Source organism: Ahaetulla prasina, chromosome 6, assembly GCF_028640845.1.
Source record: "Ahaetulla prasina isolate Xishuangbanna chromosome 6, ASM2864084v1, whole genome shotgun sequence".
Classification (NCBI taxonomy): domain Eukaryota; kingdom Metazoa; phylum Chordata; class Lepidosauria; order Squamata; family Colubridae; genus Ahaetulla; species Ahaetulla prasina.
The window spans coordinates 83,419,134-83,443,135 of record NC_080544.1 but is presented as its reverse complement, the minus strand read 5'-3'; the positions used below and the strand labels follow the sequence as shown (position 1 = coordinate 83,443,135).

Below are 24,002 nucleotides of genomic sequence, written 5' to 3'. Positions count from 1 at the left end.
GATTACAGCACAGTTGAGGTCCACTAATTATTATTATTATTATTATTATTTATTATATTTGTATACCGCCCATCTCCCGAAGGACTCAGGGCGGTTCACAGCCAATAAAACAACAGAAATCATATAATACATATAAAACAGCAAAAAGAATAGACAATTAAATTCAGTTGATGCCTTAAAACTTTTAAATACAAATTTAAAACCCATTTAAACCCCTGATTTAAAAACCCCAATTTAAAACTACGTTCAAGCTAGTCCTGCTCTTCGAAACAGCAACGTCTTCAGCTCACGGCGGAAGGACCTGAGATCGGGGAGTTGACGAAGCCCCAGAGGGAGCTCGTTCCAGAGGGTAGGGGCCCCCACAGAGAAGGCCCTCCCCCTGGAGGTCACCAGCCGACATTGTTTAGCTGACGGTATCCGGAGGAGGCCCTCTCTGTGAGAGCGCACTGGTCGGTGAGAGGCTAATGGTGGCAGTAGGCGGTCCCGTAAATATCCCGGCCCTAGGTCATGGAGCGTTTTAAAGGTGATAACAAGTACCTTGAAGTGAACCCGGAAGACCACCGGGAGCCAGTGCAGATTACGTAGGAGGGGTGTTACACAGGAGCCACAAGGTGCTCCCTCTATCACCCGCGCAGCCGTATTCTGGACCAGTTGGAGTCTCCGGGTACCCTTCAAGGGGAGCCCATGTAGAGAGCATTACAGTAGTCCAGGCGGGATGTAACAAGGGCATGAGCGACCGTGCATAAGGAAGCCCGATCCAGAAAGGGGCGTAGCTGGCGTATCAGGCCAATTAAATATAAGAGTGTAGCCAAATGTTCATTCAAACTGATAAAATTAATCTTCCTGGTTTTACTTGATGGATATAAATCTATGCACTTCCTTTGGCTGAAAATAATTTCTTCCCATTATCTATTCATATCTTGCCCATATATTTCACTTATCTATATATTTATAAAAACAAAATGTTTTGGCCATTTTGAGGGAGCAAATTTTACTCCTTAATTCCCAAAGTGAAATTGGAGAAGAGTTTAGTTTTCATATTAAAAGTTTCCCATTTTCATGTTATTATTGCTCAAAAAGCAACATTTGTAGAAAACTCATGAACAAAAAAATGCATTACTAGAGTTAAAGATTATTTTCCAGAAAGAAACTAACAGTGGTAACAGCTGTATCTATTTGACAAATAAATAAGACTTTGTTTTTACATACCTTTTTTCTTATTTCAGGGCAATCTAAACTTAAAATAAACTTAAAATAATCATCTGTCTGGAGTCCACACTGTATATCAGATATTAATACAATTGAGCAAGTCCAGAGATATTTCACGAGAAGAATCCTCCACTCCCCTGCTCACAACAGAGTACCTTATGCTACCAGGCTTGAAATTTTGGGCTTGGACAATTTAGAACTACGCTGCCTTTGGTCTGACTTAAGCGTAGTACACAAAATTATCTGCTACAATATCCTACCTGTCAATGACTACTTCAGCTTCAACCGCAATAATACACAAGCACACAATAGATACAAACTTAAAGTAAACCGCTCCAAACTCGATTGCAGAAGATATGACTTCATCAGAATTTATTTATTTTATTTATTTATTTATTTATTTAATTAAACTTTTATAGAATAGTGATCAATGCCTGGAATACACTACACTACCTGACTCTGTGATTTCATCCCCAAACCTCCATAACTTTAACCTTAGACTGTCTACTGTTGACCTCACCCCATTCCTAAGAGGTCTGTAAGGGACGTGTACCAATGTGCCTACCATCCCTATCCTACTGTCTCCATTTATTTGTATCCATTTCATGTATTCATAATCATGTTTATACCTATATCTGTTATCTTATCCATGTTTTACAAATAAAATAAATAAATAAATACATTTGTTTTAGCCGATAAAAAGTAGCCCTAATCTATACTACCTTGAATTTTTGGATCAATTCACCACATGGCAGTCTCCTGAGCCCTCTAAGGTTAGTCTATCAAAAATCAGTGGGGTATGTACCAACAATTTCACAAGAAAACAAAGGAACACTGGTATTTCAATGGTTCTATAAAAATAAATATTCCACTTCCATTTTTCACCAAACTGTGTAACTGCATGATCTTGGCATGTGTTTACAGAGAGAGTCTATCCTGAAGAGGAGGCTATTCCTCCTCTATCCTGAAAACCCCACTAACATTTCCATTATCCCTTATGTTGGGATGCAGATCTTTAAAAAAGACACAACAAATTACCACCAATGGAGTTTTTGAAAAGAGCTATCCTTCTACAGGTGGTCTTCAACTTACAACCAGACAAATGGTTATCCAACCTCTTCTTAAAAACTTCCAGTGTTGGAGCATTCACAACTTCTGGAGGCAAGTTGTTCCACTGATTAATTGTTCTAACTGTCAGGAAATTCCTCCTTAGTTCTGGGTTGCTTCTCTCCTTGATTAGTTTCCATCCATTGCTTCTTGTTCTACCCTCAGGTGCTTTGGAGAATAGCTTGACTCCCTCTTCTTTGTGGCAATCCCTGAGATATTGGAACACTGCTATCATGTCACCCCTGGTCCTTCTTTTCATCCAGTTCCTGCAAAAGTTCTTCATATGTTTTATCTTCGAGTTCCCTAATCATTTTTGTTGCTCTTCTCTGCATTATTTTTAGAGTCTCAACATCATTTTTACATCGTGGCGACCAAAACTGAATGCAGTATTACAAGTGTGGCCTTACCAAGGCATTATAAAATGATATTAACACTTCATGTGATCTTGATTCTATCTCTCTGTTTTATTTATTTTTTATTTTATTTTATTTTATTAAATTTCTATACCGCCCTTCTCCCGAAGGACTCAGGGCGGTGTACAGCTAAAATAAAACACAGAATATATACAATTAAAAGAATTTAAAATGAACTATTACTATGTTTATGCAGCCTAGAACTCTGTTGGCCTTTTTGGCAGCTGCAGCACACTGCTGGTAAGTCAATTATCTGTATTGGATGGCAGAGAATATATTTTTAAAAAAAATAAATAATGGTGTCATGGGCTGTTCACTTTCCCAGTAATAAAGTTCACTTTCCCAGTAATAAAACAGAAAAGAGTTGCACAGTGCAGTATCTCTGGTTTAATAAGTTCTGAAGAAAATAAAATGGAATATTTCAGATGATACTTATGCTTTCATTCCTAGTACCAAAATACAGAATATTTCTTGTTTCCACTATTTATAAGACTTGTACCACTATTGTTTCCACTATTTATAAGACTTGTACCAGCAATTACCGTACTGCATTAGGAGTTCCAAAGATAAAAGGAAATTATTTATAAATGCATCTGTGAATATTCTCTTTCGAAAGGTATTTTTTAAGCTTCTATTTGAACCACTGACACGTGGCTTCCTGGTTTTATGGTGGGAGTATCTAACTGTGTCAACTTTCATGCTAAAGTAAATAGAGGCAATGCATTTTTAAGTGGCTGACAGAAGAAAAATCAGTTTGCCCAATCCCTGGTGTTACCCCATGCATTGGAAATAAAGAACATTGTCACATTAAATGTGATAGTGCTAGCAAAATGATTTAGCTGTACCTGGATGGATTTGTTAGCAGCACAAACAAGAGTTCATCAGCTGGATCTGTAACACACATTTTCAGCTGATAAATCCTTGCCATTTTTAAAAAATTAATCTTGCCATGTCTTTGAATTGCAGGGGCATAGATAAGCTAAAGGTAATGCAGTAGGTATCTTCAGTGCAGTTCGTATTTTAAATATATGTGCTTTGTTTACCTATTGGCATTGAATCAATATTTGTAGGGCTATGTTTAAATATTTGTCAACCCGATTTAGGGTTGGGGTGGAGTGGATTTGGGTGAGGGACTTGGGGTGGAGCGTGGTGTATATGTGACAGGTGGCACAAGACTGAGATAGACTCTATATCAGCGGTCACCAACTGGTGGTCCGTGAGAACATTTTGGTGGTCCCCAGAAAAATTATTTGCATTTTTTAATATTGCACTAAATCAGGGATCCTCAAACTACGGCCCCTGGGACAGTTATGTGCAATGTTGCTGCAGAGTCTCCCCCTTCGGGGTCTTTTTGTGTGGGTCAGAGGGGGACAAAAATTCCAACTTGGGCTCTGCTTCAGCCTCCTGGTGCAGGGCTTTGGGCGAAGGCTGGAGGGAAGTGCTGCTGGTGGCAAAGAGCAGAAAGGCCTTGTTCCAGTGGGATAGCATCATGGCCTGGAACTGACTGACCATCTCAGCTGGCTGAGCCTCCAGGTGCAAGTACCTGGCCTTGCACTCCCACAGGTCTTTCTTGGAAAGTCTATGCTCCTAGTCCTCAGTGAGGTGCTTGCGCTGAGCCTTCTTCTCAGTCAGATCCAATTTGAACCGAGCCAGTTGTTTTGCCAACTCTTTCTCATGGCCTTCTCAGGGTGCCATCGACCAAACAATGCTGATTGGCGGCCCCCAGGGGGAGAGCCTTCTCTGTGGCGGCACCTGCCCTTTGGAATGACCTGCCTCCGGGGTTGCGCCAACTCCCCGACCTCTGGACCTTCAAACGCGAACTTAAGACCTTATTATTTCACCATGCAGGACTGGCCTAAGCGAAATTTTTTAATGAAAATTTTAATGGGTTTTATGTCGGTCTATGACCGTTTTAGTTTGATTTGGCCTATTGTAATTTGGTTTTTAATTTTGCTTTTAAATTTGTGTTTGTATTTTGTGTCAGTTTTAATATGGCTGTAAACCACCCTGAGTCCTCCGGGAGAAGGGCGGTATAAAAATTAAATTATAAATAAATAAATAAATGGTGGCTGCTTAGCTCCAACAACTGCTTCTTGTTGGGGCCCTAAGGAGCCTGGGCGAGGAGTGGCTGGGAGGGGAGGGATGAGTAGAGGCCGGCAAGGCACCCCTCGACATGAGTGAAGTCAAGTTGGTCACGCCAGTCACATGACCACCTAGCCACGCCCACCCAGCTGGTCATTAGGCAAATCATATTAGTGGTCCGCAGGATTTAAAATTATGAATTTAGTGGTCCCTGAGGTCCGAAAGGTTGGGGACCCCTGCTCTATAGGCACTCTGCCAAACTGTAAAGATAAATATCTTTACAGGTTTGAAGGCGTGTTAAAAATACAGGTCCTGCTTTCATTTGATGCTTGTGTTCTAAGTAATAATAGATTTGGCATTTGGTATTTCTAATCTATACCATATTTTTATTCACTCTGGCAAGGAGTTAAGATCACACAGCTTAATTTAGCGGGATGAACCTTCAGATCTATGCTATAAGATAGTAGAGATAAACAAAGCATTTAAAACAACTGGTACACATACAATTTTGAAAACAGGCTGTAGGCACTCTCACAAAATGTTTGTCAAATTAGGAGTGGGACTTACCTACTATGAGTGACTGCCATTTATTTAGTCACATTTAGTCAATAGCATAGAATAAAGAATAGGAAGGGACCTTGGAGGTCTTCTAGTACAACCCCCTGCCTAGGCAGGAAAACCTACACCATTTCAGACAAATGGTTATCCAATCTCTTCTTAAAAACTTCCAGTGTTGAAGTATTTACAACTACTAGAGGCAAGTTGTTTCACTGATTAATTGTTCTAGCTGTCAGAAAATTTTTCCTTAGTTCTAGGTTGCTTCTCTCCTTGATTAGTTCCCACCCATTGCTTCTTGTCCTGCCCTCTGGTACTTTGGAGAATAGCCTGACTCCCACTTCTTTATGGCAGCCCCTGAGATATTGGAACACTGCTATCATGTCACCCCAAGTTCTTCTTTTCATAAGACTAGACATACCCAATTCCAGCAACCATTCTTTATATGTTTTAGCTTCCAGTCCCCTAATCATCTTTTTTTTAAAAAAAAAATTTATGTATGTATGTATGTATGTATATATGTATGTATGTATAAAATTTATAGGCCGCCCAGCTTATCTCAAGATAACTCAAGGTCATTGCCGGTGTGTAAAGTAATGACTTTCTTTCTTTCAAAAAATTACAATTCCAGATTGTCTTTTCAGAGTAGCTACATATACTTACTAACATAGCAATTCTTTATTTATTTTAGATTTCATACTTCCTAAACACCTTCCCCCCCAGTCTCCCTCAGGCAGGTTCTAATTTGCAGCCATTTTTATTTTCTAAGAATGCTTCTGCACCCTAATGTATTTGGTAAATAAACATGATTTTAAAAGTGGGTGCTTTAGCAGCATTTAGAGATTAACTGTCACTTTTCATTATTTAAAAAATAATAAAAATTTTAAAAATTGAAATCTTGTGATAAGGAAGCAGTTTGGTTGGATAGAAAATGTGGTATTCACCAATACGTTAGCTCTATCCCCACTTCTTAAATTTGGGTTAAGAGGGAGAGAAAGTTATAAAAAGTTTCAGCGTTAAAACTTATTTTTCAATCTTCAGATAGCTACTTCTACCAAAAGCAAAGAAAAGTTATTGAAATGGTGTATTACTGAACTGAAGAAATCTCATTTTCAGCAAGATTTATTTAAGAAAATAAATAAAAAAGCAAGTATATAAATACAAATATACAAAGTTATAAATAAAATATCCTACGTTCACATTTAGAGTGCTCTTCTATGCAATCAATGAAAAGTCATAGGGTCAGGGCAAAGTAACAAACACTGGCATCTGATATGTATGAAGCAAACTCATATAAAAAATACAAACAAAAAGTGGTGGCAAGAACCCCAAATATATTAAAATTATGAAAAAGTGATTTGCTTAACACCAAAAAAAATTACAGTAATGGCACTTATGGAACATGACTGTAAAGCAGAGGTCTTCAAACTTGGCAGCTTTAAGACTTGTGAACTTCAACTCTCAGAATTCTCCAGCCAGCATAGCTGAGAGTTGAAGTCCACAAGTCTTAAAGCTGCCAAGTTTGAAGACCTCTACTATAATGTGTCACTGAATTCTGTGCATCAGAGAAACATCCTCCTTTTTAGTTAATTGCTTTTCTAATCCAAAAAAAAATACTCAGGAGGTCAGCTGATTGAGAGGTATATAATGAAAGTTATTTAGATAACTGGTTCTAATTTATTTAGAGTTTTAAAGGCTAAATTACTACACAGTAGAGACAGCCTTCTGATTTTTTTTCTGTCAATGAAAGAGAATCTGCTTTAATTCTCTTATTTCAAAGAAATTTGAAGAATGTCTCCCATAGCCTAATACTATTTATAATTTAAATGCTTGAAATGGGTATCCTGTTTTTCACCATACAAACCTCTCTTTAGCAATCGGCAATATATCACTTATGACCCAATCTCCTTGGGTAAGGATTTAACTCTGGCAGTTATATTAGGCATGAGTTTTACTTTCTTTTCAGAGGTAGTTCACATGCAATACAACATACCCCAGTAATCCATCTTGAATGGAATTCAGCTAGTATGGAACACCATTTCAAGTGTATGTCTTTCTGAAAAAGGAAGGTGCGGATCCAAAACTGATGATAATCACTTTATACTTCGGATACTATCTGGCCTTTTATCCACCTAACAAGATCCAAGCGTGTGCCATAATACTTCAAGCTTGGATGAAATACTTGAAGAAAACAACAGGATTTAATGTCCACGTTTAGAATCCACTTGAGTTCATGGACAATTGCCAAATTCTTAGTAAAAATTGTATCTTGTATTGCATAAACTAGCAACTTCCATATCTGTCCAAAGACTTCATTGAAACTTCATTTATAGCAAGGTAGAACTCTTTTTAAGAAATACCTTATGTTGATCATGAGCGTTTCCCTGAAGTGATCTCCCATTAAGAAATAAAAGATGGGATTAATTACACTGTTCAAGAAGGCAATAGGCCTTGTTATTGTGTAAGCAGCTTTAATCACGTTCTCAGTGCATTCGGAAGGCTTCCAGGATGATATTCGGGAGGCAATTCTAACATTGCGCATGATGTGATAGGGAGCAAAGAGAAGTGAGAAGATACTCACTGCCATAATGATTAGCGTGAGAGGCTTCTCAAGAGGCAGAGCGGTGGTGAACCGCAAACTGTGGCTTATAAGGAGAGCACGAGTCTTTACATAAAAAAACCACATGATACACAATGGGATTATATACCCAGTGACTGTCAAGATCAGACTGTAGATGAGGCTGGGGAGTGCATCTCCTGAACTTGCATAATCTAAACATTGGCTACTGTTGCTTTTATTCTGAAAGGTGATGAAGTAGTATATAGGAGACAGTTCCAACATAATCCAGATCCATATGGCTACTGAGAAAACAATAGCCGTGGCTTTCTTCTGCAGAAAATGATTTTTGAAGGGATACTTCATGAGCAGATACCTGTCAATACTTATAAATGTCAGGAAAAGGATGCTTGTGTACAAATTAAAATACAGGATAATTCTGTTAAATTGGCACCACACGTTGTCATCTATTCCTTTGGAATAACTTGACACTAGCCATGGCAGTGTGCAAAGAAAAGATAAATCTGACAGGATTAAGTTGATCAGGTAGATGTTGCTACTTTTCCAGGTCTTCCAGTAGAAAAGTGAACCCAAACCAACAACAGCATTTCCAGTGAAACCAAAGATGAATTCAAGAGAGTACATGGTGGTAAGGTAATATTTTTCCAGCTGGTCCGGTAGCTTCATGCATTCTCTGGTGTCATTTGTGTCCTGAAAATATAAAACTGATGTAAGTAATGTTTTTTTTTTTAAGTATTTATTTTATTATTCTATAGAGTTTCTCAGTCATTCAGGTCATGGTTGTCCCAAAAGTGCTTATTCTGAGGCAACTGGGCTTTCTAGTTTGTTTTATTGTTTTGTCTTGTAAAAAGTTGATCTCGAGATAGTCTTTACTCACATTTAAAGCAATATTGATTGCAAGACTGTTCTCGAGAGAAAGGAGATCCTTCTGTTTCTCTTATTTACTTGGTTCAATGTCTAAAATAAGACTACCAAATTTGGTCCACAAAAGTCCAAATTCCAGTTTGATTGCATGGATGTATAGAATTCTGTTTGTTGCCACCCAGTGGTCATTCAGATCTTTTCAGCTATATATTACAATTTCTCAAGATCTTCTTTTTATTTCCCATGACATATTTGTTAACAAATAAAGTCCTTTTTAAATGAAAGTTATAGGGGGAAAACCTTTGCTGAAAGGTGATTTCCTTCCAAGATAAAACATGTCTCAGCTGAAACTGATAATAGGAAATTCTATGGGTTACCTCAGCCAGCGCAAATTGAGATTCATATCCAGATATTCCTTCAGACTTCAGGCTTATTGTAAAAGAATAAAAAGTAGACCTACTTTCTTTCCAAAATTATAATTACTCACAGTAGATGTATCTATCTTTCAGGGATTCAGGTTAAATTCTTCATCCAACTCATTGTCAACACCAGCAGGTATTTGGAAAGCACTGGATTTTGCAGTTATTCCAGAAGATACCCTGATAATTCCTATTGAAAGCCCACATTAATTCAGTCAGAGCTAACAGAATCATGTGGCCTCAAGTGACCATCAAGATCATTTTAACCCTAGGCTCCACAATAAACTCAATTAAAAATGTGTCAGGATAATTGGTCTACCAGTCAAATGTAGATGAGCTTCATTGAACCCCATCAGACTTGAATCAGCTATTGGTAGTGGTTGGTTTTAGTCAGAATTAATGCAGCCAATCCAGTCTAAATTTAACTCAAAAGGAAAGGATCAAACTATCAATTTTGAGATAACTGAGAACAAAAGTTGATATAGATTCCATAACAAAAGCCACTACACATGTTGCTTTACTTTTGAAAATTACACATGAGTTTTCTTAAAGAAAAAGGCAGTTTCAGAAAAGGCATGAATTAAACTCATGTGTGTGTATGTGTGTGTTTAAATATTGCTAGAGTTTCAATATAGAACTATCCAATAATATAATTACAAACTGCATAATCATTATGACTGAGGAACCAGACTTGAAGTATCAATACTAAAAGCAGAACTATTATTTGGAAAAAATATATATACACAGTTGTTTAATATTCAGGATAAGATTGTTGTTTTTAACTGATACCATTAATTTCAAGAATATAAGCATTCATATCTAATCACAGTTATAGATACAAAGCATTGAAAACTTCTCACAATACTCCATATAATAAACTATATAATAATTTTTGATTCTTTTTCTTTTAAGGCAACTTACCATTCTGTAGAATGGGTATTGTCCTTGAAAGATATGTCTTGACCATATTCTGAGGGATGAGCCACGATATAATGAAAACAGCCCAAGAGAAGACGCTCTGCCTGATTTGCATACTGTATTGAAAGTGGTTAATGATTCAGTTGTTACTGGAAGTTTATTGGACTGAGCTAGGTAGGCAGAGCCACTGTAGCGTAAGTGTTGCAAAACTCATTCTGAGAACACTGAAGTAATGAAACAAGTGTTTGCCTTCGCTGAGCCACTAGAATCTGGCCAAGTGTCCCATAGTTAAAGGGACAAAATCTATTTATAAAGTTCTGCTTGAGCTGATTACACACACACACACAAAAAAAGGTTTTCAATAACTAGAAAATATAAGAAGGAACTTTAAAAAACATGCTTGGTTTTTTTTTTTATCAAACATTGTGCAATTAGAATAAGAATTATTTCTGTCACTGAGTCATAGAATGAGATGCTACGATACCTAAAGCTAACTACCACTTCCTTATTTACATTAGCAAACCTTTAGAAATTACCACACCTTATATTCTTGTATTCAATCAACTTAAGTTAGTTGCTAGCATGAAATCCGAGATATTTCAATAACTTAAAATTTCAGGAATTATAATTCAGACTCCACCATGACTCATCTATACATTGAACTGGATATTTATATTTATATGAAAAATTATTTCCAAATCACCCTGACAATGTTCTCGTTCATTCAACCTCATTGTCTGACACTGTAAGTTTGAAGCGGGGTGGGGAGGGTCTTTGTAGCAAGTATGAATACCTTCCCTGTTCTACCATCAGTTCATAATGAAAGTATGTTTTTCCATACTTCAATATCATGAATACCCAGATTCTATCTATATCTAGATGCAGTTTTATAGCCTAGCATATAGTTACATAAGATAATATGGTTGTTTATAACCTTGTGCCTTCCAGACTACAACTTCCAACTTTCTCTGCCATTTGGCTCAGAATCTGGGAATTGAAGTCACAACATACCGGGAAAGAATTAGCTTATGGAAAATTAGGCTAACCTCTCTACGTTAATATTTTTCAAACTTGGCAACTTTAAGATATGTGGACTTCAACTCTCAGAATTCCGCAGCAGCACACTGCATCCGGCATGTTGCTTTTAAAAATTACATAATTTTACTGATATAATTTTGAGAGCCTGGAGATAACATCGAAGGATATTATGAAGAAGATAATGTTGCTCATCCTTGGTCCAGGAGGTGTGTTTCAACATGCAAAAAGCTTTAAAATAACAATGAGGCTAAAATGCCATCAAATGTTTTCTAACCAAGCATAAGATGATATTCTCCCTCATTAATTCACTCTCCAACTGTAGAATGGTGAATAGACCTTTATCTTGCATTAATTTAATACAACAGTGTTGGATTTGGCTACTGTCTGTAGCTCAGCAGAGTGTAAGAAGCTTAAAAGAAAAAAAAAGTCTTAATAATGGTCCACTTCTAGGAGTAATTCTCCCAAGGGGAAGAGCTGCTTAACATGGTCACCATTTACTTATTTATTTTTTATTTATTCGTCAAACAAAAATGACAAATTCAAGCAAACAAAATTAAAAAACTCTGACAGGGATAATAGGCAGGTTAGTGCACTTACAAATACCCCCTTAGGAACCTTTAAATAAAGGATAAGGTTTACAGAAGTTAAGTTGGAATTAAAACTGTGAAAATTAGTAGCTGAAACAACTGAATTGGCTGAGATACTCCAGATTTTGTCACTCTGTTACAAGAATCATTTTTTTTAAACAATCAAGTTTAAAGCAGTTTTCACTGAAGCGCTAGCTCCCAAGCATTACATTACAATTAAAAAAAATAATTTATAGGTAAAGCGTTATCTACAATTTTATATGCAATACCTACTTTTATATCATTTTTATCATCATCCAGTCCAGTGACTCCCTTACATGATAGATAAGAAAAAAATCAAATATTAATAAGATAATTATAAGAACCCAAACTAAAAGATGTAATATAACCAAAAATAAAATATCAAAAAAGTAAAGAAAATTAAATGAAATAAATCTGCATTTGTGCGCAGATCATGAATTTGATTAAAATCTATCATATAATATTCCATTTTGAACATCTTCCTGAAAGCCAACAAGAAGAACTGTATCTGGAAACTATTGCAGTTTCTATGCCACTATGGAAAAACATTGTCTTCTTTCTTCTCTTTACCTCTCAGAAGTAATAGGCAATAGTAGACAACCAATTAAATATGAGCCAACAGTGCACAGTGGCAACCAAGAAAGCCAATGCAATCCTAAATTGCATTAACAGAGGGATACAATCAAGATCAAGTGAGGTACTAACACCACTCTATAAAGCCTTACTAGACCACACCTAGAGCACTGCATCCATTTTTTGTCACCACACTATAAAAAAGATGTTGAGACTCTAGAAAGAGTGCAGAGAAGAGCAACCTGGATGATTTGGGGACTGGAGACTAAAAAATATGAAGAACGGTTACAGGAACTGGGCATGGCTAGTCTAGTGAAGAGAAGAACCAGGAGAGACATGATAGCAGTGTTCCAATATTTGAGGGGCTGCCACAGAGAGAAAGGGGTCAAGCTATTTTCCAAGCACCTGAAGGGCAGAAAAGGAATAATGGATGGAAACTGATCAAAGAGAGATTCAACCTGGAAATAAGAAGAAATGTTCTGACAGTGAGAGCAATTAACCAATGGAACAGCTTGGGAATGGGGTGGGGGGTGGACAACATAACCTACAAGCTCCCTTCCAACTCTATTAATCTGTATCTGTATCTGATACCAACATGTTCAAGTATCATTGTAATCTTCCTCTTATTCTTCCATTTCTTTTGGTTTTAACCATACTGCCTGATGATGATGATGATGATGATGATGATGAGGAGGAGGAGGAGGAGGAGGAGGAGGAGGAGGAGGAGGAGGAGGAGGAGGAGGAGGAGGATATACTCACATAAACCAGATCACAAAATCATACCTAGATTTTTAGGTATGCTGGGGACAATCTTTGAAAAGTTAAGAGATGATACAAGGACAAAAGTTAAATTTGGTTCAACACTTTTATAGTTGAATTAATTTAAATAAAATTACATTTTCATCCAGTGGTGTTTTTAAACATTATTCTCTTCTGTCACTATTTGATCATGATCAGTGCGGTTTTCGAACATCAGACTTGAGACTTTGGGGGAGCTCATACTGTTCCTGACTTAAGATGATAAATCATAAGAGCTGGAAACTTTTGTAAAAAATACAAATAATCTTTGGACAATTTTGTTATAGAAAAAAATCTATGAAGCAAACAGCTGTTGAAAATGCACTGTATTTCTCTTCTGGGTAAGCTACTTACATGAATAATGGGCTACAGCTGTCAAAGTTAGCACAAGATCATTTGTACCTTTATCCTAATTGGAAATAGGGAAGGCAAAAAATGCCAAAACAATACCAGAGACAGTAAAATCAAATTAATCATTTCAAACATCTCTGATCTGTCTTTGAAACTAAAGATTCTTTAACTATTTTAAAAAAACCCTAACCTTTAAAACTCTTTATTCTGTGGATGTTACTTTTTAAATAGTTATTTGTTCATTATTGAAGGCAGCTATCCAGAAATATGTCACAAGATGAGTCCTGACCGATCTTTAAATGAGTTAAGAAGCACGAGCCTGAAAGTGTGCTTGAAGACAGCTACTTGCCAAAGCTATAAACAAAGCTAAACAAATTAAAAATTAAAACAAAAAAACTAGAACAGGCATTGGCAAATTATTATCATAATGTTACCCTCCCCCCACCCCATAAAAATATCCTACATGTCTCACTGATGCATTTATTTGAAGTCAGCATCAAATGGTATTTACCATTTTATCCAGAAAACACTCTCTATGGAATGGCACAAGAGAACCTGCTGAGATAGGACGGCTTATGCTGGCTGAGAAATTCTGGGAGATGAAGTCCACACTTCTTAAAGTAGGTTGAGAAACAACCCCCTAGAATTTCCAACTATCCTCAGATGGCCAGGCAACTCCCATAAAGGCAGGCTATATAATTAATATTCGATTCCTCAGAAATTCTTCATGTCCTCAGCAAGAGCTCTATTGTTCCCTATATGGATCCAGTCACTCAAATAAACTTCAATTCCTAGAATCCTTAGCACTGTCCATTCTGGGAAGGATATTCTGGAGGGATCCAAGGTTGACAAACCTGGCATAGCTAGGTAGGATGGGTAGTTTCTTTGAAAACCTTCATACATGAGGTACAGAAATGATCCTTGGTAGTAGCTGTAACAATTTATTATTAACCTATCCATGGTTTATCACACAGTCATCCATATGTTTAGAGACAGGATTTGATATCCACGTATTCCAAGGACCTGACACAGGACCTTGATGGTCTTAAAGGTATTGTTATGGGATATAAGCTGTTCTATGTAAAACTGCCTTTTGCTATTGATTTGCAATTGATTGATGGTGATTTGGCCAGTGTCTATAGTGTTTAAGTGGTGCGCCAGTTGTTTTGGGATTAGACCTAAGATGCCTCTTATTATTGATACAGCTTTTGCTTTCTTTTGCCACAGGTATTCTACTTCTACTCGCAAGTTTTTCTGTTTTGTTATCTTGTCCAGTTCTTCTTCTATCTTATTAGGGGTTTGAGCAAAAATGTGAAAATGATTTGCCACTATTTGATTCCAGGTTTGGGTTACCACCCCCCAGTTCTCAATCTAATCCATTATTCCTCAATCTTGGCTATTTGGAGATGTGTGGACTTTAATTGTCAGAATTCCCCAGCAAGCAAGTCCAAACATCTTCAAGCTGCCAAGGATCTAGTTCAGCTCTCACCCAGAACTCTCATCCAACTTGAAGAACCTGCCTAATTGTGCCTTATAGCAATTGGTTTTGTAGCCTTCATGTAGTGTGTGAATGTGTGTAGTGTGTAGTGTGTGAATTTTGCCATTTAATAGAAAATGTCTTACTCTTCATTTTGCCATGTATGTGAATGAACACTTTACAAGAATGGTTAGTCAATCTTGCTCATCTGTATGAAGGAGCCCAGTTTACTTCCTCTCTTCTAAATTCAAGATGACCGTGGTTTTAAATGTACATTTAACTCAAAATAGTATCTGACTGACTGAAACACAAATCTCCTTTAAAAAGGGGGGATGTGATTGTCAAGCAATAAAGAGAATGCAAGTGCATATTAATTGTCTGAAAAAAATCCAATTGACCAGGAACATACTTTTAATTTTTATGATTCTTTTCAGTGATGAAAAAACCAGAGGTTAACAAAGAAAGACTACTGGAAATGAAACAGCTCTTACAACTCTCCAAAATTCCTATGTTACCTTTTGTCTCAAATAAGCACACGCCTCAGAAACTGGATCTGCCACTTATGAAGCATAAGATTATGTAACCTAATCAGGAGAACTCATTTTCCCAGTTCATTAGAAAGACTTCTAGTTCGGTGTATAATAATTTAAACCATTAAAATGGTATCTCTCGTTTGCTATAATTATACAGTACTGCTACAGTAATGAGCTTCTTAACGTTTGTTCCCCAATGATGCAATAAATAGTTGCCTTATACTCTGATACTACCATGTTTGCTAATGGCATATCTTTAGACAAATATATTATATTGTCCACAAATATAATACTGCTGCTGGAAAACTGATGCAGGCATACATAAATACAGGTATGTGGATGTGATACAGATGGATTATGTGCCAGTAAGAGGTTTGTTGACTGCCAGCAACCACATAAATCCATCAGCAGCCCTACAGACCCTCCAACAAAGTACGCATTGCCACTGTAACTGAATCCATTTCCTTTGTTGCTGGTCATTCTCTTCTTTTTCCTTCTGCCTTTCCCAGCATTACAGGCTTTATAAGATAGCTAAATATGTCCAGGATAAAATCATTTCTTCTAACTTCATGCTTGAAATAGGACTACAATTCCTAGTTTTTAGTCTGATGCCTTAACTATTATACCAAACTGGCTCTCTGATTGTTGGTAGTAGAATCTAAAAGGCAGAAGCTAGACTCATATACCTCCACCTACATCATAGGGAATTTAACTTTAAATCATGTGTTTTACATGTGTTGTAAATGTTGTACCTTGATGAACGTATCTTTTCTTTTATGTACACTGAGAGCATATGCACCAAGACAAATTCCTTGTGTGTCCAATCACACTTGGCCAATAAAATTCTATTCTATTCTATGAGCCACGGTGGCACAGTGGTTAGAGTGTAGTACTGCAGGCTACTTTTGCTGACTGCCGGCTGCCTGCAATTTGGCAGTTCAAATCTCACCAGGCTTAAATTATATATTGTACTGTCTGTTTTATTTTTGCCTGTACACCGCCCTGAGTCCTTCGGGAGAAGGGCGGTATAGAAATCAAATAAATAAATAAATAAATAAAGGTTGACTCAGCCTTCCATCCTTCTGAGGTTGATAAAATGAGGACCCAGATTGTTGGGAGAAATATGCTGACTCTGTAAACCGCTTAGAGAGGGCTGTAAAAGCACTGTGAAACAGTATATAAGTTTAAGTGCTGTTGCTATTGCTAAATAGAACAGTCTCAGTCTGGAATAATATAATGGACAAAATATTAGCAATGTTTTAATGCTTCTTATTTTTTAGTTGCCAAAATTCAGCAATGCAGTGGGTTACTTTCTGGGAAGCTTCCAGTATCTTTTTTTGATGAATGAATTAAGAGGAAGCATCAGAATCCAAGACATACTTATTCATAAAGTATTCTATGCACCTGAAATAGGTTTATTTTGCAATACAGGTAGTCCTCAATTTACCACAGTTCATTTAGTGACCATCCGAAGTTACAACACACTGAAAAAAGTGACTTATGACCATTTTTCACACTTATACCTGTTGCAGCATTCCCATGATCATGTGATCAAAATGCAGACTCTTGGCAACTGACTCATATTTATGATGGCTGATGGTCCTGGGTCATGTGATTACCTTTCGCGACCTTCTGACAAACAAAGTCAATTGGGAAGCCAGATTCACTTAACAACTGCAGTACTAACTTAAAAATTGCAGTGATTCACTTAACAACTATGGCAAAAAAGGTCATAAAATAGGCCAAAACTCACAACTGTCTCACTTAATAACAGAAATTTTGGTCTCTATTTTGGTCGTACATTGAGGATTACCTGTGTGCAGATTAACTTCTCAAATATTGAAATATTCTCAAATATTTCAATGTATTTAAAGAAATGCTTAGAAACATATATAATTAATAATGATACCAAGACAACTTTATTTATGCAATATCCTATTTTTTTAAATTTGGGTTTTAGCATACATTGCTGATGAAATTAACCTTGAAATTTTATACCTATGTCAATAGAACAGAACAGAACTATTCTTTATTGACCAGGTGTGATTGGACATACAAGGGATTTGTCTCTGGTGCTCTCACTGCACATACAAGCAACAGAGTGATGAATCATAAGATACAATCAAAAAGTGAATCATAAGATACCACAGGAGTAGGTAATAGGAAAGATGAGAAAGATAATACTAATTCAGTCCTACATGGTTAGATATCCTTAGGCATCAGACAATGCTGTATGAATTATGTGTTTACCAGAGTGATGGCATGGGGGGGCGGGGAACGACTGTCATCTGCCAACCTATTTGCATGGTAGGCAAATTACAAGGGTGTCTAGCAGTGGACCATGATGATTTTCAGGTGGGCCAGCACTAACTTTTCAAAGGTTTTCATAACCACAAATGTCAGAGCAACCAGTCTGTAGTCATTCAGCTCCTTGATGGAAGGCTTCTTGGGCACTGGGATGATAGTAGCATTTGAAGCAAGAAGGAACATAACTCATCTCTAGTGATTTATTAAAGATGTGGGTGAAGATGGGGGCCAATTGATCAGTGCAGACTTTCAAGCAAGAAGAGTTACTCTGTCTGGGTGGGGTGCTTTTCTGGTATTTTGTTTGTGAAATAGACCTTGCACCTCTTTTTCTAGGATCATCACAGGTTGGGGACCCAGAGAGATGGAGTCAGGTGTACAAGACTTGGCTGTTGTTGTGTACCTGAGATGGGGAGGGTAGTGATAGTTGACAGTGGTCTCCTCTCAAATCTACAGTAGAACACATTCAGGTCATCGGCCAGTTGCCAATTCTCTTCAATAAGGGTGGGTGGTCTGCTGTAGCCAGTTATATTTTCAAGGCTTTTCTACACATTTGCTGGTTCATTTGTTGAGAGCTGATTCCTCAGCTTTTCAAAATAGCTTCTCCTTGCTGCCCTGATTTCCCTTGTTAATACAGTCCTGGCTTGATTGTATAGCATTCTATTTCAGTTCCTGGAAGCTTCCTCTTTGGCACAACATAACTTGAGCTTAGCTGTGAACCAAAGTTTAATGTTACTGTACATGTGTAAGCTTTTAGTCGGCACACAATAGCCCTCACAAAAACTGATGTATTATGTCACAGTAACAGTGAGTTCATCCAAGTCTGCTGAGGCAGCTTCAAAAATGCTCCAGTCTCTGCAGTTGAGGCAAGCCTAGAGCTTAAATTTTGGCCCCTCAGTCCAAGACTTCATTGTTTTAACTATCAGTTTTATGGTTTTAAGTCTTTGTCTATAAATAGGTACAAGGTGAATCATACAATTATGAAAAAAGGTTATAAAAAAAGTCAAGGATAAAGATCTACTATTATGTTTTCTAAGGTCATTCTATAATACAATGTATATGTTGGCCAGCAGAGTTTATTTTGTGGTGGTTGTTATGGATATGCCTTCTACCATTTAACTAACAAAATATAGACAATCAAGCTATTCATTACTAGAGGCACAATTGCAAACATGTAATAAACATGCAATACACAGTTGAAAAACAGATGACTGGTGCCAAAGGGTTGTTAAAACAGTTAAGTGCTTTGAGAATAATTTGTGGCTAACTATATGATGGATTGCTGTTTCTAGCAGTTACGGGGTTAGAGTCTTGTAGCCCCTGAATGCTGATCATCTTGGCTGAGGTTAATGACATGTGGATCCAATATCTAAATGACCTCAAGTTCACTAATTCCATTGTAAGGGGAAAAAACGAATCTGCACAAATGTAGGGGGGAAAAGAAAAAAAAATCAGCATTAGATTGTTATGTTTAGTGATAGCTCCAAACCAATGTCACAGCTAGGGAAATTCTTAAGGTACTGCTAAGTTAGACATACACTTCATAAATTTTAGCATTTCATCTTAGCATGTGGAAGAATAAAATATGAGGAATTAATAAAAATTAGGATCTGACTAGTAGCATATTGTAGGCAGTATTTTTGCCATAAATTATAGTGGTTTTGTCACTTGACCTCTTATAGTTCTTTACTGACAGAACAATTAATCAGTGGAACGAGTTGCCTCTAGAAGTTTTGGGTGCTCCAACACTAAGTTTTTAAGAAGAGATTGGACAACATTTGTCTGAAATGGTACAGGGTTTCCTGTTTGAGCAGAGGATTGGACTAGAAGACCTTCAAGGTCCCTTCCAACTCTGGTTGCTCAATCAGTGTTGATACAAATAATGATGTTTATGGGTGGACTTACAGCTAGAGTTGTCCTGGGAATTCTAATGTAATTGACTAGACTAGGAAGTTGAGCAACCATCCTAAAAGTAAGCACCAATACTTCCATATTGCTTCCAACAAAGTTGCCTGGGCATGTCCATGAAATCAGCAGCATTTGATCTCAGCTTGAAGGAGATTTTACTTTAAGAACAAGGAGGAATGCTCCATCTCTTGCTTATTGATAATTAGAATTTATTAGAATTTATTGGCCAAGTGTGATTGGACACACAAGGAATTTGTCTTGGTGCATATGCTCTCAGTGTACATAAAAGAAAAGATACGTTCATCAAGGTACGACATTTACAACACAATTGATGGTCAATATATCAATATAAATCATAAGGATTGCCAGCAACAAGTTATAGTCATACAGTCATAAGTGGAAAGAGATTGGTGATGGGAACTATGAGAAGATTGATAGTAGTGCAGATTCAGTAAATAGTCTGACAGTGTTGATGGAATTATTTGTTTAGCAGAGTGATGGCCTTCGGGAAAAAACTGTTCTTGTGTCTAGTTGTTCTGGTGTGCAGTGCTCTATAGCGTCGTTTTGAGGGTAGGGGTTGAAACAGTTTATGTCCAGGATGTGAGGGATCTGTAAATATTTTCACGGCCCTCTTCTTGATTCGTGCAGTATACAGGTCCTCAATGGAAGGCAGGTTGGTAGCAATTGTTTTTTCTGCAGTTCTAATTATCCTCTGAAGTCTGTGTTTTTCTTGTTGGGTTGCAGAACCGAACCAGACAGTTATAGAGGTGCAAATGACAGACTCAATAATTCCTCTGTAGAAGGAATTGACTTTGTAAATAACAACCTTACATAGATATCCAGTTATAGGATATTAGTTGACCAACAAATATGCAACACACATAAAAAATCATCCATGTAGATCAATTAAAAAAATAATCAATCTGAAATTGGGTTTTTACCAATGCTCACAATTTCAGTGTTTTCAACCAGTACAGGGCTTTGCCCATAGAAGAAATACTTCTACCAGTATGAAGTTGGTAGCACAGCTTTTATCGTCTGTCTATGTTGGCTGCCTCTTTAATGCCGTACAGTTGTCATGGAAATATCTCAAATCATGAAGATAAATGGTAGGTCTCCATTGAAAATGTCCTTCAGGGCTATTTTCAGAGCATCATTATCCTTTGCCTTCTATGTAGAGTGATCTGGCATGTGTTATGCACCTGCTAAGAATATAACCTCAAACATTGTAAAACATAACAGAGTGGTTTGCTTTTTATAAGAAAAATCCCCACATTCATTATTACTTCATTATGGCAGGTGTGGTTCTTGTAAAGAGATTTTACTTTACTCAGTAGCATCTTTCTGCGATGATCACCCATTAGGAAGTCAAGGATTGGACTAATGGTTTTGTTTAAAAAGGCAAAAAGCCTTCTAAATACATAAACAAGCTTGATGACAATGTAGCTGTGAACAGAAAGATCTCAGATCATTATCTCAGATGCAATCCTAATATTGTGCATAATATGATACAAAGGGAAAAGAAGTGAAAATATATTCAAACCTACAGTATGATAACTGTAGAAAACAATGAAGGTGATTTTGCACAAATATATAGGAACCATTATTTAGGCAAAAAGGCTGATACATTTTATAAGCCCAGAATGATAATAATATTTGAATATGGCTCAGGAAGACATGTAAGAGTGGAGGGGGGGAGTGCTACAGCACAGACTTGGCAAATTATGTTGTTGTTTAAAATTTAATCTTCAATTCGATCCAGTCTGGGATGGATAAAAACTTAACAGTTCAAGGTCTAACCATAAACCTAAGAGCTGTTAAGGTAATGTCTGAGTATATAGGGAGTTCTGAGTAAGGTGGGTGTTTTTTTTTTGTAAAGTCAGTATATTCAGGTCTGATAAGTTCAAAATTTCCATGTATCTAAGCAATACTTTGGGTATTGCTTCAAGGGCTCCTATTATTATTGGTACAACCATTGATTTCTTCCTCCACAATCACTCACAATCTGCACAATCAATTTGCAGATCACAATATTTTGTTATTTTTTCTAGTTGTTTCTCTTCAATTCGTGCTTCACCTGTTATTGTAATATCAATGAATCAGACATTTTTTCTTTTCCATAACAGTGATGTCCAACATGTTGTAGGCCAGATGTCTGTCTGTATGGATTCAAAAGTGTCAAAAGATCTCAACCTGTTCATTTTCAAGAACTTTGGTGTTCCCAGTAATTTTTGCTGCTTTCAAACCCAAACTTCTGGCAAAGCTTCCAATGTGTGATTTTGGCAACTCAATCATGATGTCGTAAATCATCAGTTTGTAACATTTTGCCGCAGCCACTGAGAAGTTGATTCACTGTTTTATCTCTCTTGTTGCATAAGCAAGATTTGCTGTTGTTACTGATAAGTTGAATTTTTGCTTTTATGGAATTGATCTGCAGAGGTTGTTCTTGGGCAGACAAACTGAACCCTTCAGTTTCTTTCTTCAGTACCCCTGATCTCAACCACCTCCATGTTAGCTTTGTATCTGCCTTTCCTTCAATGTACTTCAGGTATTGACAGTGTATAAGCTTCTTTTTCCCAGTTAGAAAGTTGATGCTCAATTGTTTCCTTTTGATATTCTGCTTTCAATCTCACTGTTTTCAAGTTGTTTCCCTTGTTCAGCTCCTTCAGCAGATGCTCTTTTGCTTTTTTATGTAGTCATTTAAGCCATGTTGTTGTTGTTATTGTTATTAATCATTGCACAGTCAGCCAGATGTTCAGACTTGGTTTGGTGTTTTTGTCTATCTATCGCGTCCTTACCAAGGACATGAGATAGGCAAATCTGAATGCTTGATGCTCCTACAGATATAGTCACAGGATGGAAGCTGCTCCACGTAAAGCTGCCTTCTGCAATTGACTGTTGGCAAATTTGTCAATGCCTATGGTGTTCAAGTGGTGCTCCAGTTGTTTTGGGATTGCACACAAGGCGCATGTTATACAAGGCGCATGTTATACTTACCCTTGCTTGCCTTTGCCATAGTCGTTCTATTTCTATTTATAGATCTTTGTATTTTGTTAACTTCTCTGGTTGTCTTCTCTTCTGTTGTCTCCAGGCATCACCAAATCCATTATCCAGCCTTGTTGTCTTCCTTATTAACAATTGTTAAGTCCAGGGTGTTATGTGGCAGATGCCTGTCTGTCTGAATTCTGAAGTGCCCAGAGCAATGAAATAACTTCTTCATTTTCTATGACTTTTTCTGTTTTATGGTGCCACCAGTTCTTGCTTGCAAGCAAATGATTTTTTTGCAGATCTTCCAATGCACCATTGTTGCTACTTTGCATTGCTGCTGCTTGTAGTCAGTCTGTCCGATCTTCTTGCTATATTATTATTATCTTTATTCATTAAACATGAAACTCAATCAACTGAACATTCAAAAATGCATCACAAATACCATTGACTGGTGCTAGTGGTTGATATGGGTTGCTGCCAGCATCCTAGGTATAAACCAAGTACCTTATTAAGATGTACGATGTTCTAAGTAGCACATTTTTTTTGCAGTTCCGCTGGTATTATTGCAGGAAGCTGCAACTTCTTGATGTATTATTATTGTTATTATTTCCTTGAGTCAGTTTTTGATTCCCGGCAATTACTGTACTTGAACAAATCCTTGTATTTTTCTTGGCAAGATTTCAAAAGAGGTGTGCCATTGTCTTCTTTCTAGGGCAGAGGAAGTGCAACTGCCCAGAAATCATCCACATGGCTTTGTGCCTAAGGTAGAAGTAGAATTCACAAGATTGGTTTCTAGCTTGATGTTTTAACCACTACACCAAACTTGCTCTTATGTTATTACAGGTAGTTTCAGTAAAAGTAGTTTTAGTCTTCCTGTGAAACTGAAGTCTTGGCCATATATAGGGGCTGCCACAATTTAAGGAGATAGATTTCATGACAAGTTAGGGTTATAATTAAATGCATAATTATCTTAATGCAGCATTCAGTAAATTAGACTAGTTGACCTTCTTTGAAGTAAGGAGAGGCAAGCCCAGATTGTGACCCACAAGAAAGTATACTTGAAAATTTTAAACAAATCTTTACTGTGCTGAAAAGCCGATACTGTTGTCTAGGCAATTCAAAGCACAAATACTTCAGGAACACCAAAGAGCAGCTAAAATATTTTTATTTTTTATTTATTTATTTATTTTGTCACAACAGTATATATAAGCATAAGAATGAAAATAACTATATAATATTAAAGCATATATATAAGCATAAGTATGTAATAACTATATTA

The 24,002-nt window shown here is 37.0% G+C and overlaps 1 protein-coding gene across 3 annotated transcripts; it reads right to left on the bottom strand.

Moving 5' to 3' along the window:
* Positions 1 to 6,841: 6,841 nt before the first annotated feature.
* On the bottom strand, positions 6,842 to 10,336 carry SUCNR1 (succinate receptor 1). 3 transcript variants are annotated; one of them, XM_058188199.1, is made up of 3 exons: positions 10,149 to 10,336; positions 9,269 to 9,417; positions 6,842 to 8,634 (listed from the first exon to the last, which is right to left on the bottom strand). In XM_058188199.1, the coding sequence occupies exon 3, from the start codon at positions 8,608 to 8,610 to the stop codon at positions 7,690 to 7,692; it is 921 nt and encodes a 306-aa protein (XP_058044182.1). In that variant the 5' UTR covers positions 8,611 to 8,634; positions 9,269 to 9,417; positions 10,149 to 10,336; the 3' UTR covers positions 6,842 to 7,689. The 3 variants fall into 3 exon arrangements, with proteins under 3 accessions (XP_058044182.1, XP_058044181.1, XP_058044180.1); XM_058188198.1 differs by having other exon boundaries at positions 9,296 to 9,417; positions 10,149 to 10,335; XM_058188197.1 differs by lacking the exon at positions 9,269 to 9,417 and having other exon boundaries at positions 10,149 to 10,332.
* Between the last annotated feature and the right edge of the window lie 13,666 nt (positions 10,337 to 24,002).